The sequence below is a fragment of the Quercus lobata genome, chromosome 1 (assembly GCF_001633185.2).
Source record: "Quercus lobata isolate SW786 chromosome 1, ValleyOak3.0 Primary Assembly, whole genome shotgun sequence".
Lineage (NCBI taxonomy): Eukaryota > Viridiplantae > Streptophyta > Magnoliopsida > Fagales > Fagaceae > Quercus > Quercus lobata.
In genome coordinates, this window is record NC_044904.1 from 36,399,665 (window position 1) to 36,417,842 (window position 18,178).

The 18,178-nt window shown below is 37.7% G+C and overlaps 2 protein-coding genes and 1 pseudogene across 5 annotated transcripts; 1 reads left to right on the forward strand and 2 right to left on the reverse strand.

The window, feature by feature from the left end:
• Window positions 1–664: 664 nt before the first annotated feature.
• On the forward strand, window positions 665–3,177 carry LOC115953240 (annotated as a pseudogene).
• A 163-nt stretch (window positions 3,178–3,340) lies between these two features.
• LOC115988842 lies at window positions 3,341–4,537 on the reverse strand. Its single transcript, XM_031112472.1, has 2 exons — window positions 3,773–4,537; window positions 3,341–3,690 (listed from the first exon to the last, which is right to left on the reverse strand). The coding sequence occupies exons 1-2, from the start codon at window positions 4,462–4,464 to the stop codon at window positions 3,501–3,503; spliced, it is 882 nt and encodes a 293-aa protein (XP_030968332.1). The 5' UTR covers window positions 4,465–4,537; the 3' UTR covers window positions 3,341–3,500.
• Window positions 4,538–8,826: 4,289 nt separating this feature from the next.
• Window positions 8,827–17,749, reverse strand: LOC115988861. 4 transcript variants are annotated; one of them, XM_031112511.1, is made up of 12 exons: window positions 17,414–17,749; window positions 16,816–17,022; window positions 16,431–16,696; window positions 16,182–16,267; window positions 15,913–16,076; window positions 15,632–15,765; window positions 15,203–15,472; window positions 13,609–15,088; window positions 11,400–13,140; window positions 11,146–11,281; window positions 9,862–9,942; window positions 8,827–9,157 (listed from the first exon to the last, which is right to left on the reverse strand). In XM_031112511.1, the coding sequence occupies exons 1-12, from the start codon at window positions 17,577–17,579 to the stop codon at window positions 9,077–9,079; spliced, it is 4,812 nt and encodes a 1,603-aa protein (XP_030968371.1). In that variant the 5' UTR covers window positions 17,580–17,749; the 3' UTR covers window positions 8,827–9,076. The 4 variants fall into 4 exon arrangements, with proteins under 4 accessions (XP_030968371.1, XP_030968357.1, XP_030968349.1 ...); XM_031112497.1 differs by having other exon boundaries at window positions 11,146–11,269; window positions 11,400–15,088; XM_031112489.1 differs by having other exon boundaries at window positions 11,400–15,088.
• Between the last annotated feature and the right edge of the window lie 429 nt (window positions 17,750–18,178).

The window sequence follows — 18,178 nt, forward strand, 5'->3', positions numbered from 1 at the left end:
ATATTAAAATTGCCGTACTAGACCTATTAACATATATATTTTATTTTATATTTAATATTGATTTTATAAACATTTAACTACATTATAAATTGATATTTAGTATATATTAAATATATTTACTACATATTTAACATATATTAAATATATTTAGTATATATTTAATATATATGAAAACCGACCAGAATCATAGCCAAGTTGTCATGTTGTACTTCATCTATCGGCTAGAGCAGGGCAATGTCAGTGCGAATTGGTTTGTAAGTCCGGATTCCCGGCAGGCCTGGAATGTGCCACACTGTCTGGCGGTCCAACCCTTATGGGGGGGGAGGGCTAGGCCACTCCGGTAGGTGGTGAGGCATGGAGCCTCTGGCGATGCTCCATGGAGCACCCTCTCTCTTGCTGCTAGTACCTTGGGACGAGTTCTACTTTATGACCACACCACACCACACCACACAATACAATGATTGACCTATTAAAGTACAGTGCCCAAAACTGCACTGAACTACACCGCAAAACCCCCTATTTGCATGATATTATCATTCTCTCCTTAACTCCTTTTTGCGTTGCCATTGATTTGGATTATTGCAGCAATCAAGTTCTGTTATCACCATATGCCTACTGAACTTAGACAGCAGGATATAATACTAGTTAAAATCTTTGTGTCACAATGGCAGCAAATGAATTCCAGGAGTTCAGCGACGCCAAAGAAGGGAGACACTCCTCCAATGAAAAAGCACAAATGTCAGAAATTCACAGCAAACGTGGGGGTTGGGTCACCTTCCCCTTTATCACTGGATCATTGGTCTGTCTATCATTCACAACTTTATAGCTAAAAAATGTGTAGCATGTTTGCCATGAAAATAGCTGGGAAATGTATTAGAAACAACATTTGAAAAATGTTAATCTTCCTGATATCTGTTTTCCTATGTTCAGTTCAATTTATATGAGGCAAACGTTTTCTTGTCTTGTATATTTCATATAACATTTGAGAACAGAACCAAATACGCCATGATCTCACACTCTTACACTCACAATCATGGGGTATCACAATCATGGGGTACGTACCAACACAACTTACTGCAAAAAAAAAAAATAAAATAAAATAAAATCCCTTTCAAGAGCATCGTTGCTACTCAAAAAGGAAACGAAATTGGCTTGACACTTACTGCTAAAGGATAGGGAACGAACTTGGTTGTATATCTGATTGAAATGTTCCATTTCAAGAGCATCGTTGCTACTCAAAAAGGAAACATTGTTAATGGTTCCACCTGTCTATTTCCAGTCCTCGCAGCAATTATTGCAGACTCCTTGTTAGGCTGTTACTCTGTCATCTGGATTTCTTCTTCTTTCTCTTTTCTGGTTATGTTCTTAATCTGTTTTGCTATCAGAAAATCTTATTACCCTCGCTATTGCACACTCCGTACACACTCCCTTTTGATTGTTCATGATTCCAGGGCTACCTTTTATTTGATTTGTTATCATTCATTTCTAGACTACTAAAATTTAGTTACAATATTTTGACTAGAAGATTGGATAGTTAAAATGCATCTATGCTTACATGGGAAAAAGATAATCCTAGCCACCTCATCATGGTAGCCTAACTCTGAAATAATTTACTTTTTAACCAAGTATGTTCTGGAGTTATAGGTAACTAAAGCTGACACTACCGACACTTGCAGGGCATATTACTTTTAGGCTTTTAGCCTTGAAAGCAGATTCAAATCGTTGAGGCCACAAACATGTGAAAATGGCTCAAGCTTGTGCCCAATGCCAACAAATATCCAATTTGCTGTCCTATATATGGGTCTAGTTCTAGCATCAATTGGCTAGGTGGTACACGCTTTACTATAGCTGCAATGCGAGCAAATCAAATGACAAAGCAAAAGATCAAACAATTTTCTTTAACTGGTGTAATGGTAGGTGCAACAGTAATCGTCTACATTGAGGACAGATTTAGTTGGGCCGTGGGGTTCGGCATATGTGTTGTAGTTATTCTCATAGGCATAGCCATTTTTCTGCTGGGAAATCATTACTATCGGCATATTAAGCCTCAAGGAAGCCCCTTTACAAGCATATATCGTGTTATCACTGCTGCCATTAGGAAGAGAATGATCTCAATTTCATCTAAAAGTGAGGATTACTACAGTGAGCAAGTTGGGAAAATAGAGAAGGTGGTGGCAGTGCCCACTAAAAGTTTCAGGTAAAATTTTGATGACATAAATTCTCAAAGTTAGAAATTATTGTAAGAGATCACAAATAAAACAGAAACTGAAAAGTTAGCCTGGCGCCCACTAAACACACACATATGCATGATGCTAAAACCCATTTGCCAAGTAAATCTTTTTTTTTATTAAATTCTAGCTTGCCATTCCAAATAGTGAACATCCAAATAAAATTGGAAATCGAAAAAGAAAAAGAAAAGGCAGGCAACACACACACACACACACGCATATATATATATATAATTCCACTCTGAACCTTAAACAGGATCAAGTGCGATTGGTAACTAAAAAGGTGAAAAGTTAAGCTTTATTAGAAAAGAATGTACCGACAGAAAAAGAAACAAATCATGTAGTAAAACTAAATACGCCAGTATAATTTTACTATTTGCTTTTTCAGAGAAACTGGAAAAGTTTAATTTGATTAATTATTATGAGCTAAGCAAACTCGATAATGCCATTACTCAAAGCAGGTTCCTGAATCGCACAGAATTGAAAACCAAAGGAGACGCCAACTCAGACGGCTCCATTGCTAAACCATGGAGCGCCACATTGGACCACAATTCAAAATCCCAGCAAGATCCATGATAGTCTTTATACTAGCCTCCACAGCCATCACTTTCACTCTCATCAACCGGATCCTCTATACTATTTGGCAGAAGCTGTCTCATCAGTCTCCTACGCCTCCCAAACGGATAGCACTTGAACACATGTTCAATGCCTTACGCATGATTGTGGCAGCGCTCTTTAGTCTAAACGGCATAAAATAACTAGAACAAACCTCCTTACATATGGCTGTCGTAGGCATTAGAGAAGCATTCCATTATCCAGGACAAGTCACACTCTATTACCAAGAATTTCCAACATCACTCCGAAGCACATCAACTTTGCAATGTATGCAACGATTATGGGAATTGCATGCTATATGAGCAATGCTGTGATAGGTCTTACTCATAAGTGACGGTAACTGCGAGTGCAATAAGTGGCTAATGGATTTCCTTTGGCTCATTTTTTCTAATGCTACCAAACAAACGAAGCACTAATTAATTGCTTGTTAGACATGATTTTCAATGTACTTGTCTCAAAGAGAATTAATGGAAGAAAATTGTAAAATTCACTCTGTCAACTTCTTTTCTCCTCTATTTCGTCAATACAGCAGAAAAAAGAATTTGAATTGTGTTCAAGAAAGCTAAAAACAAAACTACCCTGTGTATATGATATTTGAATCTCTATAATTGGAGGAATTTTAATGAATAGACCTGCTCTGCCTATAGTACAACTTAACTACTGTTTTTTCGTGCCAGAGAGTCTCCCCCGAACTTGTTTTCCATTAACTAAGAAATCAACTGTTTCTTTACCTCCAAGAATACGCTCAATATCTGAAGAAGAGCGAAGGAACACATTTGCAAACTGTGGCGGCCCCATCTCTGGCTGAGCTTTCATGTAGATGGACTCTATACAGTCCCCATATCTCCTACATTCAAGAAAACAGAAAGGGAATCAAAAGGTTGCAATTTGTAGTACTTATTATTGCATGTCTGTGTGTTTTCTAGTACCTTGTAATGTAGTCTTGAAGTTCTCCTTTCGAAACATGATGACCCTTAGAGAAGGTCACGAACAAAGTTCTATCTTTAGCGTGAAAACTAGGCACTAAAGGAGACGGTCTAGCACTACTAGTAGCTGGTGGTAACAAATGTCGAACCGAGTTGGTCGAATTTGGTGGGACTGAAACTGAAGGGGCTTCAAGAACCGTATATGAAGGGAAACCTTCATGCCTATTTGAGAACTGGTGGGGTTGAATGAATCCAATTTGAAGCTGCAAAGATTGTACTGGTTGCGGAGGAACTATATCGCTAAACGCTACATCACACACATTCGTGACGAATGCATTAATCTTGCTTATCACCTTTTGCCTATTCTGATAGAAAAACCAAAAAGAAAAAGCTGGCTTAGTAAGACTAAGCATTAACGGCAAATCTTTATCGACGTCATAAAATTGACACCCTTGGTCCAACAAGATCAGGCACGTGATTGTCTCGTTGGCTAATTCGCGGAGCAATTCATCTGGTAAAGGTTGGATCACACTGACAAAGTTGGCATAGCCTATTCTTTCAAGACAATTCCAAAAGGCTACAACTTTCTTGGATTGGTTAGGGTCTAAACGCAGGTCAATCACTAACCGTTTATATATCTTGATATCAATATTGTGGAAAGCTTTAAATTGGTCAAGGGTATACCACCAATGCATTGTGCCCTGAAGGTTCTTCACGTTTTCTTTGGGGAGGTGGAGGGATTTTGGTAGCGGCGAAGGTGTTTGACTCTTTGGGACTTAAATATGGTCTTTGGAAAGCGGAACAGTGATTTGTGGCTTGAGTGACCTTAATGAAATAAGGGAAAAGGTCCTTCACTTGCGCTTTATATAAGAGAAAAAATACGCCGCCTACTTGTCAAACAAGAAAAGAGTAGACTAGAAATAAAAGCAACAATGTAATTAGGGTGCGCCACCAAAACGGACTCATTCGAACCCAATTAGATGGGTTGGGTTAGTTTTTAAAAGTCAATGGTTTTTTTTTTTTTTTTTTTGGTGTGCTCCAAATTGGGTTGGAAGTGGGTATGTAAATTCATAAATCCACTTAATCGAACATGACTCATCTATGTTTGAATATATTTTAAATATATATTATATTTTTTTGTTAGTTACACTTTTGCCCCCTTCTCTAGTATAGGACAAAACCCTAACTTTCTATTTATATTTTAACGAACCTCAACAGTTAGGTATTCAAGGACGTCAAAGAGGTAGATAGGGGAGTCGGAGCCGACACGCTAGGCATATCAAAAACATACTCTTAAAGAGGTAACGGTTCCAACAGTTAAGGCACAAAGACACAGATAGAGGGCTGTAAATTGGCCTGTTTGATAAGAAATAGGCTTTTTTTTTTTTTTTTTTACAAAGACATAAACCATTTGAATTTTTATATAACTCTTTTTTTAGAATCTAATTTATAAATGGATAAAGCAATTTGAAAACCAACAGGAGATTTCATATAAAATAAATAAATAATAAATAATAATAAAAAACCAATAGGAGAATGGTCTTTATTTGTAGGCAATATTTTAGTAAAAGTTAAAAATGTATTTTTACCGGATTGTCTTTTAGTTTTGTCTCTATGTGCATAGGGGTATTTTTGAACAAAAAAAAATCTAGTCCAAACAGGGCAAGCCTCTTAAATAGTAGTATAAATAAAGAAATAAGTTTTTGTTTTTAATTAATCGGAAAGAGGGGTTTTTGGTCTTTTAACTTTGTGCCACTTAATCAATGTTGTGGTGCAAAGTGTAAGAAAAGTAATAGTTTATGGTGCAAAATATGCATTCAAAAAGTTTAGAGTGCAAAGCATAATTTAAGGTGTAGTTTAGAATGGTAAAGTATAATTTCTCCTTAAATAAGATTAGAGTGTATTTTCAAATTAAAAAAAGGGTTGTGCTTCAAAAGTTGGATTTCTTCTTTTAAACTCTTATCCCATTTGTGGATTCCTTGGGTAGCGAGTTCTAATTCTGTAACTCTTTGGGTAGTGTTTATATATTCCATAGAGTGGTGAACTATCTATCTAAAAGTGTTTGGTCTACAAAAAGAATTGGCCCCCCAAATATTTGAATTAGTTTAATAATGATCTTAAAAAAAAGTAATTAGTCTAATAGTTATAGAGATATAACTTTATTTTTTGTAATTCTATTTTTTATTGTAAAATGTGCTCTTATATCTGTTAAAAATTTAATAAAATTTGGTATCAAACATTTTTTAATCTATCTTTTTCAACCCGTTATGTGGCGATTGTAAGGTGGTGGGCCTTGTTTGTAATGCTGGGCTGCTTCCTACTATACTAGGACCAAGTTTTCTAGATAAGAGAGTTGGGACCAGTCCAATTGAAACCCACCTTGGTCCAACTTGTGCACAAACTACACCACGTCTACCAGGCTTTGGTTACATGCCCATGGCGAGCAGAACCACTATAAAAAAGTTATGACAGGCAGATATAATACGAATAACACAAGAAAAAATAGTCACTACTTTTAGCCACAATAAATAAAGGTGAGCAACAAAAGGCTTTCCGTACACAGAATAAGCTAAGTGAAAAATAAACAGAGCTAGCAAAATCAAAGTGTTAGTCTACCATGCAAGTAATACGCGAGATCGAAACCAAGAAAGGGACAACCGTTCCCTCAACACGAGTAATCTCAGAGAAGAAATTAATTGTTTTGAGAGAACAAGCCTAAAAGGTCTATGCCCAAATATAGATCTTTTGCCTTTTATAGAGGGCAAGGCTATTGAGGGAGAGAGAAGATCAACCTATTAGTACATGTCTATCGTTCTAAACTCTTTGTTTTTCTTTTCCTCTCATTACTTCTTTCTTTTCTTTTCTTTTCTTTTGTTTTACTTCCTTTTCTTCCCAATGCTAACTTTTGGTTATGGTTTTTCCTAAAAATTCCTATTACTACGATTTTTCCCCCTTCCTCAATGCACAACAAGGAGTCCTTTATATAGAGTCTATCATGACTGGTATTTACTGTTTTGGCCCTTAACTGCCTTTGTCTGGTGTGGGTGTCCTTGCCGACTACTTACTGATCATCAGTTGTTCAGCCACCACCACTTACTTGTGCTAACTGTGCCACTCCCCTCTGCCAAACAAAGAAAGTTATTTTGTTTATTTGCTTGACATGGATTTTCTACCTATTACAGTGTGTGTGCTCTCTCTCTCTCTCTCTATCTCTCATGGTATGCACCTAGTGGTTCCAACTCATCCTTACTTCTTTTGGGTGGCATGTCATCCCAACAGGACATTTCCCCCAAAAATGCCTGAGCAAGAACCCCAGAATAGGTTTTTTCCCTCTTCCCACCACTAGACCATGCCCTCTCTTAGCTCTAACCCATGACCCACCACTTCCTATATTGGCTGGGTACAGGCTGGTGGTATCTAGGTCTCGTGCATGATTCACCTTCTTCGCCTGCTACTCATGCATTTACCGTGATCTGGAGATTGGTCTATACGTTCAGTCGTGCACTTTTGGCTGCTTATGGCGTGGGTTGTTTTCCAATCTACCATTCTTTATAACTTGCTTCTTTCGGGGGTTGGGCCTTCCTTCCCCTAGCCTACTCTGTATTCACTTCGTGGCCTTGTTAGCATTTCCTGTTATACCACTCTACTATTCCTGCTGTAATGTTGTTTAACTCAATCCTGTTGGGCCTTTTTGGGCCTGCTGTTTATCTCCCTCCCAGTGACTCAATGTGTTCACTGGGCCTTTTCTTACATTGTTTGCGGGCTCCTGTGTCTCATTTCCCTCTTGGACATCCTTGGCCCATTTGCTTTTCTTAGGCTTCCTCAGCCCTTTTCCAATCCTGCTTTCTCATGGACCTTTACTAACTCCTTTGGGCTTCCCTGGCCCAATTACTTTATACCTCATCCTTGGGATTGATGGGTCTTCCATTAGTTCCTTACTTTCTTTGCTTGCATTACTTTGGGCCTGCTGTGGCCCATTCTTGCTTTTCTACATACTGCCTATGAGTTTGCTTCTTCTCTCTTTCCGGGCTCATTCAAGCCGGTTTGCTTCCTCAGGACCCACTTTATGAGCCCATGAGCCGTTCATTCCTGCCACTTAGGCTCTATGGCTTTTTCTTGCTTGCTAACTTTGGTCTGCCCGTGTTGCTGGGCTTTTTCTCTTACTGGGCTTGTCAAAAATGAGCTTCAACAGCAATTAACAAGTCATTGACTCATTAAAAAAAATTTGTCACTAAAACTATACATGAAATGTGTCTTTCGTTACCATATAATGGGTTAGAGCAAGGTAGCTTTAAATAAGTTTGGAGCCTAACTTATTCGTCCAAGTTTTGGATCATTCATATTTTTGAAAATTTCATTAGTTCAATTGAAATATTTTTTACTTACTTTAGCATAAAATTTGATAGTTTGTATTTAAAATGAAACTTTTTAAAAATACTATGAAAATGGAAAAAAATGAATTTTATTTTATGAATGATCGCCATCAAAAATAATTTTGATTGAAAATACTAAGTTTTTTTTTTTTTTTTTTGTTGGGTGTGTGTGTATATATAACTTGTCAAATAAAAAAGTGTTATATATATGATAAAAAAGCGCGCATGTATATGTGTGTGTATGGAGGTTATCTTGATAAATATATTAGTATCGCAACTTGACCCCCTCAAACAAAAATTCCTGACTCCACCCCTGATTCTAGTCATCCTTCATCCCCTTATTAGATCAATTTGGTTCTTCCCTTACAAATCCAGTATCAGAAACAATAGAGTTTTTTTTTTTTTTTTTTTTTTTTTTTTTTTGTGATAGTTAATAGGATACTTAAGTCTAACCAAGTTACAAAGTTGACATAGTTGACTATGATTGTGAATCGAAACTGCACTAAAACCTCTAAAACAAGAGCCACCAATTCCCTCCCATTTTTCTTTAGATTTAAAATATGTGACATTTAAAAATCAAATAAATACCATGTCTCATACATCCAACTAAAAATGAGAGAATTAGAGACCCTTTTCCAAGAAAATTCCTTGTACCATTTATCCAAAGTCTAAATATAAATCGTGTACACTAATATCTCATCTATTGAATTCAATATATCAAATTTTCAAGACTAATTCCATTGAAGAATGAGCTACAGATAAAATCTTACTATATTACAGTTCATTGATTGTTGCAAAAAGATCAAAGAAAAAAAAATGAGGCATTTTTGCAGAGCAAGTGGTTAACTGGAGGCAATATTATTTGCACAAAATTATATGACGTGATTTTGAATCAATCAAGTTGTGTTAGTAAACCACCAAACAACTCGTATGGTTATTGGGAACTGGAAGGTGGGATGTTGGTATATTTAGTACAGTCAAATGGTCCGATCTCTTGATTATTTTTTCTTCTCACCTGAAAACAGCCAACAAGTATACGTTAAACAAATAATTCCAATAGCAAATAGATTTCCTCTTCTTTGTAAATCAATACAAAAATGCAAGGTAAAATGCTTTCTTGACTTAATCAAAATATAAATAGGATCGTGGAATGCTTAATTGAGAAGCATATATCAGGTTAAAATTCTTATATAGTTAAACATCTTGCTATCTTTGTAATATGCTACAAAAATGTAAGGAGAATTCTTTGAGTAAGGAAAAGTATTATGAAAACATGCACTTCAGATAGTGCCGAGTCCAAAAGCAATTGTAGCTTTAATCACAACAGTAATATGGTATACCAGTGGTCCAGTGGTAACTGACTTAGTTCTGTGATTGTCAATCATTGGATACCATGCAAACATCAAAACATGAGTAATGTGAAGCTCATTGTTTTGCACTCCATGCAACATAGCATACAAGGTAATTCAGCCAGTTAAGCATGGTGACCACTGTACACAATCACGACATTTGTAATTTCTCGTATCTAAAACTACTCCCATAATTTCCAACTCAAATCATGTCTACATTAATTTTTTCTTTTTGTATGATATTTGAAAGTAATCTGAGTCTGTTATCAAAAGATTTTCTATATTTTTCCAACTTAACAATATATTCACATGTTATGCATTGACTAAATCCATGTCAGAAAAAACTAGTGTCAAGGAAATTGGGTCATACCGGGGACCAAGGACCAGGTTCAGGTTGAGATTTATCAGGAGGTGAATGTTGTACAGCTCCACTTTTCATGGTCAGAATTTCCTGCAGATAATTCTGTATGAGATAACCAAAGCAGAATTTAAACTGATAATGATGAGTCATGAATAAGATCAGAAGCAAGAAATTATATGATTATTAAAATTCTTCAACTATTTCCATGGTTAGAAGTTCTCTGCAGGAGATGACCAATGCTGAATTTAAGCAACCATCAATAATGAAATCATGGATAAAATCAAAAGCAGAGAATATTATGTAGGGAAAATTACAATTTACCCCATGAGGTTTGGTCCTATCACAATTTAGTCTACAAACTTTTAATTATTATAATTGACCTCTTAAAGTTTGGATTTAAAATAAAATCGTTAAGGTTCCATTTGGATGAATAGATTTGCATTTCGTGGACAAACTTTCAATTTCAACTTACCCCCTTATGGCCTGGCTCTATCACGATGTAGTCTCACAAAATTTTCAATTGCTACATTTTCAACCCCTGAAGTTTGGAATAAATAAAACCATCTAGGGGTCTTTGGATGGAACCCTAACGATTTCAATTAAGTGCAAACTTTAGGAGATACAGCATGGGAATTTAAAGTTTGTAAACTAAATGGTAATAGGGCCAAACCATAGGATAAACTGTAATATCCCCTATTATAAATTTTCAGAGGATTGAAATTCTTCAACTGCATCCATTGCTCAAGCATGTAAGGTTTCAAAGGTTTTAACAGGGTAGCTTGACTAATACTACTCCAAAGCATGAACCACTATTAGGAATGCACACAATGGATTTTAAAATCTATGACCTGAACCTCCACCCCTTTTTATGGAAGATGTTTGAGCTAGATTCTAGAACTTATTGGCACAATTTGGGGAGAACTCTTGAGTCGGCACATCAGCTGGATCAAATTATGAATCAACATGAAAAATAGTGGAAACAATCAAACTATGTTGGTCCAATTTTGATTGAGGGCTGTCCATTCATGGGGTTTAAGGATTAAGGATAATCTTTATGCCATACCATTTAATAAAGGAATATCACTTTGATGCTAGTGCATCTCCCTATCATTACATCCAACCGATCCACCAAACCCATTTTCAACTCTAGATATTCATCAGTTTCAAGATATGCACATAAGAGATTGCACCCATACAAGGATACAACTGCTAACAACATACTCAAAATAAAATAATTATGTTCCCACTAAACATGGTTTGTCTATACATGTATGTGGAAGAGAACAAGTATACCTCCCCAGCAGATTCAAATGCAGCTAACCACTCATCAGAGAACGGAGCAGCATGAGGTGGAGGTTTTATTACAAGAGCATCTTGCTTCTTATCATTCTCAAGGTTATCACCCTCAGGGTTCCTCCTGCCATCAGAACTGTCAGATTAAACTGTTTAAGCTTCTCTCTGAGTTTCTGTGCAATCTTAAACTATTATATATGGAATGACGGAGTCAAAGGAAACAAGGAAAAGAGAACACAAGACAACAGGCTTACAGCTGCATTGTAGTATCCTTATCATCTGTGGCATGCACAACCCCATCTGACTCTTGCTGCATTTCACAGATCTGAGAGATTTCAGTTTCAGCTTCCCCTGACAAACTTCCACTCTTCAAAACATTGTGACTTTCTGATGACTGATCAGTTAAGATAGATAATCCTGATTCTTCACTCAAGGAACAAAAGCCCTTAGAATTATAAGTCCTCACTGCCCCTGAAATTTGATCTGTGCTCATTTTTGCAGAAGAATCAAATTTCAGAGATGCTTGATCACTGAGACCATTGTCATGCCTGAACTTTGAATCAGTACAATATTCAAGATTTTCAGCCAATGGCACAATGTTAACAGAACCCGTCACTGCGTCCTCCATGTGCAAGTGCTCAGCCCTTTGATCTGCATCAACACCATCCTCTTGCAAAGCAGGGGTTGCCTCAGAAAACAGCATGGAACTTTCTGATTTACTTCCATAAACATCACATCCTGCCATAGCACTTTCCTTCTTAAGTTCCTCGGAAGTGGTGTTTGCAAGCAAGAAGTCATCATTTAAACACAACCCATGGTTATTATCTAGCAAAACTTGCTCTACTATGAGGATAGAATTTTGAAGCTCAGGATGTCCAGATTGGTCATTTAAATCATCAACCACCATTAGATACTGATTACTCGCAGCCGAAATATTCACATTACTGTTGAAACTTCCAACTAATATTTTACCATTTGAGGATTGCACCAAATTTGATTCCTTATACATGTCATTAAATCCATCAACTTCTTTACTTCGTTGATCAACATGAGGACTTTCCAATCCACTTCTACCAGAGCCTTTGGCTTCTAAACTATCAGCATCAGTCCTGCTATTGAATCTCACGGACCCTTCAGAAGACTGACTCTTTGCAAACAAAAGGCTATGATATGTTTCTGGACTCTGATTCTTCTCATAATCAGCTTCAACAGAGCAAGGCATACTCAGTTTTGTTTGTTCCAAAGAGCGTTCATTGACCACGTGCATATCTCTCAACAGATCAATGGGTACTATTGAAGTATCGCAATGGCAACCACCAATGTCATCGCCAGGCTGTGACTCAGAGGTGGCACTGGGAATTTTTATTAACAAATTGCATTTTTTCTCTTCCACATCTTCTTGCTGAGTCACATCATCTATTCCAAAACCACCACTAACTTGCACTGAAGGGCTTAGATGGCATGCTGGATGAGGGTTTTCCAATTCATTCCCACTAAAATCTCCACTTTTTGGACACCCAGTACCGGTCATATATCCACTTCCACCAGAACTTTTGACTTTTGAATTATCAGCAGCAGTCCTGCTATTGAATCTCAGGGACCCTTCAGAAGACTCACTCTTTGCAGACAAAAGGCTATGATATGTTTCCAGACTATGATTCTCCTCATAATCAGCTTCAACAGGGCAAAGCATACTCAGTTTTGTTTGTTCCACAGAGTGTTCATTGACAACGTGCGTATCACTCAGCAGATCAATGGGCACTATTGAAGTATCGCAATGGCTACCACCAATGTCATCGCCAGGCTGCGACTCAGAGGTGGCACTGGGAATTTTTATTAACAAATTGCATTTTTTCTCTTCCACACCTTCTTGCTGAATCACATCATCTTTCCCAGAACCATCATTAACTTGCACTGTAGGGCTTAGACGGCATTCTGGATGAGGGTTTTCCAATTCATTCCAACTAAAATCTCCACTTTTTGGACAACCAGTACCAGTCACATATCCACTTTCACCAGAGATTTTGACTTTCGAATTATCAGCAGCAGTCCTGATATTGAATCTCATAGACCCTTCAGAAGACTGACTCTTTGCAGACAAAAGGCTACTTGTTTCCGGACTCTGATTCTCCTCATAATCAGCTTCAACAGGGCAAAGCATACTCAGTTTTGTTTGTTCCACAAAGTGTTCATTGACGACGTGCATATCACTCAGAAGATCAATGGGCACTATTGAAGTATCGCAATGGCCATCACCAATGTCATCGCCAGGCTGTGACTCACAGGTAGCACTGGAAATTTTTGTTAACAAATTGCATTTTTTCTCTTCCACATATTCTAGCTGAATCACATCATCTATCCCAGAACCACCATTAACTTGCACTGTAGGGCTTAGACGGCATTCTGGATGAGGGTTTTCCAATTCATTCCAAATAAAATCTCCACTTTTTGGACAACCAGTACCAGTCATATGATCTTCACCCCTCATGTCCATTTCCATTTCCATTTCCGATGGCCTAAATTCACCGTGGAGTTCCACATTATGTCTAAACTGTGTATCAATAGAAGAGTCGTAATTTTCAACCACTGGCTTGTTGTTTACAGAGCCTGATGGAGCACCCTCGACATGTTGGCACGCCATGGTCTTAGCCACCCCACAGCTACAGTCTTGCATTGCAGATGATACCAGACAATGAGTATTTGAACTATTTGATTTACATTCACAAGCACCATTTGCTTCCAGTATAGCAGACTCAACAGTCTGACAGAGCTCCAGTTGTTCTCCAATTCTTTCATTTACATCATCAACGACCATGAAATATTGACTATCCACTGTTGAAGTGCTCGGGCTACTTTTTACTGTAGCATCTAACGTATCACCCTCTAATGACTGTGCTTGTGCATCTCCCACAAGTGAATTACTACTCATTTTATCATCTTTACCAGCATCATCTTTTGCCTGCTCCATGTACACAAAGCAAGATTGGCCATGAGAGCTTCGCAATGCAATCTCACTACAACCTTGGATTTTTGGGCTGACATCTGCCAAACAATTGAATTTCAGAAACTCTTTAGAAGCTCCATTATCCTTGAGGAAACTACCGTTTTTTGCCCATAGCCTCTGGCTCTCACTAGAAATTTTACCATCTTCACAGGCGGAAGGCTTCATCAGCTCAGATTGTTCCCTGACATCATGCGCACTGCTTAACCAGTCATCGTTTGCTTTTGAAATATTTGTTGTACTACTACCACTGACATCTCCAGAGTGAAACCCTGGAAAGGCACCATCATTCTTAGTTGCCAAACTATATGGTTTGTCTTCTACACTTTGGTGATCAATCAAGTCCTTGGTCTCAGAAACACCATTATCTTGCACCACACAACTAAGAGAAGAAATTGAAGGAGGATTTTCCAATTCAGTCCCACTCAAATCTCTATTTCTCAGGCAAACATCTGCGACATTGTTGTTGTCATCAGACTTCTCCAACTGTCCACAGTATGCCCTCTGTAGTTCTGACTCCTCTCTATGAGCAATCACTTCAGTTTTTAATGGTTCTGCACTTTCTAGAACTTGTTGGTTAACATCATCAAGAATGCTATCAAGCTGATTCTGATTCTTTATTGCTTCATAGCACTTATTGTCATATGGCACCTTCACTTCCACCTGCCTATTATTCATCTGCGAGACAGATTTCATCTTTTCATCTTGCATATTATGTGAAGCAGGGTTAACGGTAGATGGAACTGAGCATCCCAAACTCGAGCCTAAGACCTTCGTATTTCCAATTGTTGTCACATTGGGAATTTTTCCTGGGTGAAGTGGGGGCCTCAGATCATGAATGTGGTTTGTAGCACCAGGTTTTCTCAAATTAGAAGTATTAGACACCGGCAGATTGTATGGTCTAGAAGTTCTTTGTAATGGGCTATGCAAAGAAGCCTTTGGCTGCAAAGCAATCAAACAAATGACAGGATAATTTGAATGAAACACTCAAAAGTCATTCCCTTATAGGCTTATACACATCTAATTAACCAATTATGGGAAATACAAGTGGCACACCTGACCAAAAAATCCCAGCGATGGTGATGGCAACCGCAAACCTGATGGTTTTGCTTTTTGGAGTTGTGCATGTTGTATCTGTCCACCAGTTATGCAAGCATTTTGAGGAAGAGTAACTGCAACTTTGTTGCTTCCGCCATCATGGCTGTCTGGTGTATGACTAGTAGAGGGAAGCAATGTATCTGGTATGATCTCTGAGCTGTTATTTGCCTCAGTAACAGGCGGATGCTGCAAATTGGTTGATGAATGTTTTTCTGATGATGAAATGACCTGCACTTATTTAAATTAAATAAATCAATAAAAGGGACATATGCTTCCTAGTTAATAAGGAGATGCTGATGAAGTACAAGAAATTAATAGCCTAGTCACACAAGTTTCTACAATGTTAAATAGCAAATCCTTCTGCTTTCAACAGCTTCAGGTTCTCACCACTTTTCGTCTAGCTTGTCTAACAGAGGTACCAGCTGTTAAAGATTTGGTAGCAGGACCAGATTTTGGATTATTTTGTACAATTTTGGTACTGTCTGATGAGGCCTTTGGTCTAGTCTTCCTCTGTACATTAACTGCAAGATTGGGGAAAACAAAATACAATCATTTAACATAACCATTTTATTTAGTTCGATAAATATTTTGAACACAACAAATTTATCTGAAAAGCATGAGAAACTTAATCATATAATCATTATAAAAACACATATGTACAAAACTACCTGTTTGAGCAATCTGGTTGCGCCTTGAGTCATTTGCACCTGAGGTAGCACCCTTTGTAGTCCTAGAAAACACAGAGGAATCTAGCTTTGAAACAGGTATTTTAGAAACCTTTGATGCCTTAGTTTCGGCTGTAGTTGTGTGCACATTTGCAGGCCTTTTCAGAGTTCAAATAAGTTAAGGGCAACTGTACTAAAAACGCAAATAGATATGCACATATATACTCAATTAAGCCACTGAAAACCATCAAATCTTCTATTAGCAAGGATATGAAGATGCAGCCACTGGTCGTGGGTATCCACCACGTTTAGACCCACTTCTATTTACATCGTTGGTTGCAAGAACCTTTCTCTTGGCCTGAGGATCACATATTTAACATAACTGCAGTAAGTTATATACCACCCAGGTTTCATCCAATAGAATATGTGAAGTCACCAAAATTGGAAAGCTTACGCTATTAATCAAGACTTGCATAAAAAGTTAAAAACAATGCATATGTTCAAAATTGAGAAAAACTAACCGCAGAAGCTGGGGCCACATTATCTCTAGCTGGTGAACCATGCTTCGGCAATAAGCGAGAACCACTCTTTCCGTCTTTCTTCACAGAAGTTGGCAATTCCTTGAATAAATCTACTTCCAGTGATTGCAAATCTGCTGCATTATGGGTGCCATCCGATGCACCAGACAACGATTCTCTCCCTTCTTCGGGGATAATTGGCAACATCCCCCCATCAACCTTACTAAAACTTCCACAAATCATAGATAGCTCTGACGGATTCAAAACACCTGGACATTGAGCAACGAATAAGTTCATCAACTAGAATTCTAGCTCCAATCTCCCGAAGAAAATAAGGTAAAAAAAAAAATTAACAATCAACATGTCTGAACAGAGAAATTAGGAAAACCTTCTTCAGTAAAAAAGGCCCGATCCCATGCTAAGCTTTTCCGCAAATTGTATCCTCCACCCTTTTTCTTCCTCTTCATTTGCTGTGGCTCCATATTGAGTTTCGGCATTTCTACTTTTTTCGCGTTAATGTTCTCTTTGCTAATACCATCTGTTTGCAATGAAGGGCTTGGTTTTTCGGTATCTACATTGCCTACTTTACCCTTTGCTGTAAAACAAGCCGCCTATTACAAACTATACCATCAAATGAATCAGTAAAAAAAAAATTCTCAACCACTGTGGTTCAACAAATTAATTACTTTCATGATCATCCCAGCGATTACACCATTAAAGCCAGCAAATTTTCTCAAATATGATGAATTTAGAGCACTATAAAAAAAAAAAAAATATTGCTAATTGCTAAGCAGATTTTGAAGTAAAAGGAAGAGACAAAAGCTTTATCAATAGAGCAGAATGTGAGCGACATTATTAATAGAAACATCCAAATCGAACAGAAATAATACCCTAGAAAGCGAAAATGCAAAATGAAACTTAAAGAAAATTCAGAGCGAAATATTAAATGGCTGAAGCAAATTTGAAGAGAGAGTGAAAGCCCTAACCAATTGCGGAGCGAAGAGGACGAGGAGGCTTAGATCCATGGATTTGGAGAGGCGAGCATAAGAAATAGTTGTTGCTGTTAAGCTTCGAAGCGTCGTCGTTTGGTAACTCTAGCAGTAGAGAATCGTCTTCGCCGGAGATCTCCAAGAGCGAGAGATCCGACTCCATCTCTCTCTCTCTCTCTCTCTCTCTCTCTCTCTGAGTTTGTGCTCTAGAAGAATCGAATAATGAAAAAGTATCAGTGAAAAGTGAGGGCTTAAGAAGGAAGTTTAAACGGTTGGTTTGGATCTACGAGTTTTGGTTTTTTTGTGCCAGTGTTGTGCGTGTGTGTGTGTAAATTTTTGAAAGGATTGGTAAGCGGGAATTGTTTAATTTTGTCAATGATGAATGAAAATGACCACGTGTTGAGTTAGTTACGAGAGTAGCCATGTCATAGTCTGATATTTACGAACCAGTCCTCAACGTCATGGTCAACGATACGATGCTTTTGAGTTTTCGGCTTTGACTTCATTGCTTTTGGTGCAGCATGGGCCAGGCTGAGAAAATATAATCTAATACTACGGGCCCATCCCAAACTATACAACGGGTTGTATGGAGCTATATGTAAGCCATCTGGACCGTTGGTTCAAGAATTGCTATTGCATCCAAGACCTGCTGCTAGAAGATGGTATAGATACATCTACTTCTCTCTATAAAATTATTGAAGACAATTTTAGTGAAAACACTTTAAATATTATTATTAGAATTAAACCAACATCTATATTAAA

Bases quoted from the DNA above. Each gene is read 5' to 3' on its own strand.
- LOC115988842 (XM_031112472.1), bottom strand. From the start codon at position 4,464: ATGCATTGGTGGTATACCCTTGACCAATTTAAAGCTTTCCACAATATT. The intron at 3,691-3,772 runs GTACTAGAAAAC...TCTTGAATGTAG, and splicing joins CTTCAAGACTACATTACAAG to GAGATATGGGGACTGTATAG.
- LOC115988861 (XM_031112489.1), bottom strand. From the start codon at position 17,579: ATGGAGTCGGATCTCTCGCTCTTGGAGATCTCCGGCGAAGACGATTCT. The intron at 15,473-15,631 runs GTGAGAACCTGA...AAATAAGTGCAG, and splicing joins GACAAGCTAGACGAAAAGTG to GTCATTTCATCATCAGAAAA. The intron at 9,943-11,145 runs GTATACTTGTTC...AATTATCTGCAG, and splicing joins CATTTGAATCTGCTGGGGAG to GAAATTCTGACCATGAAAAG.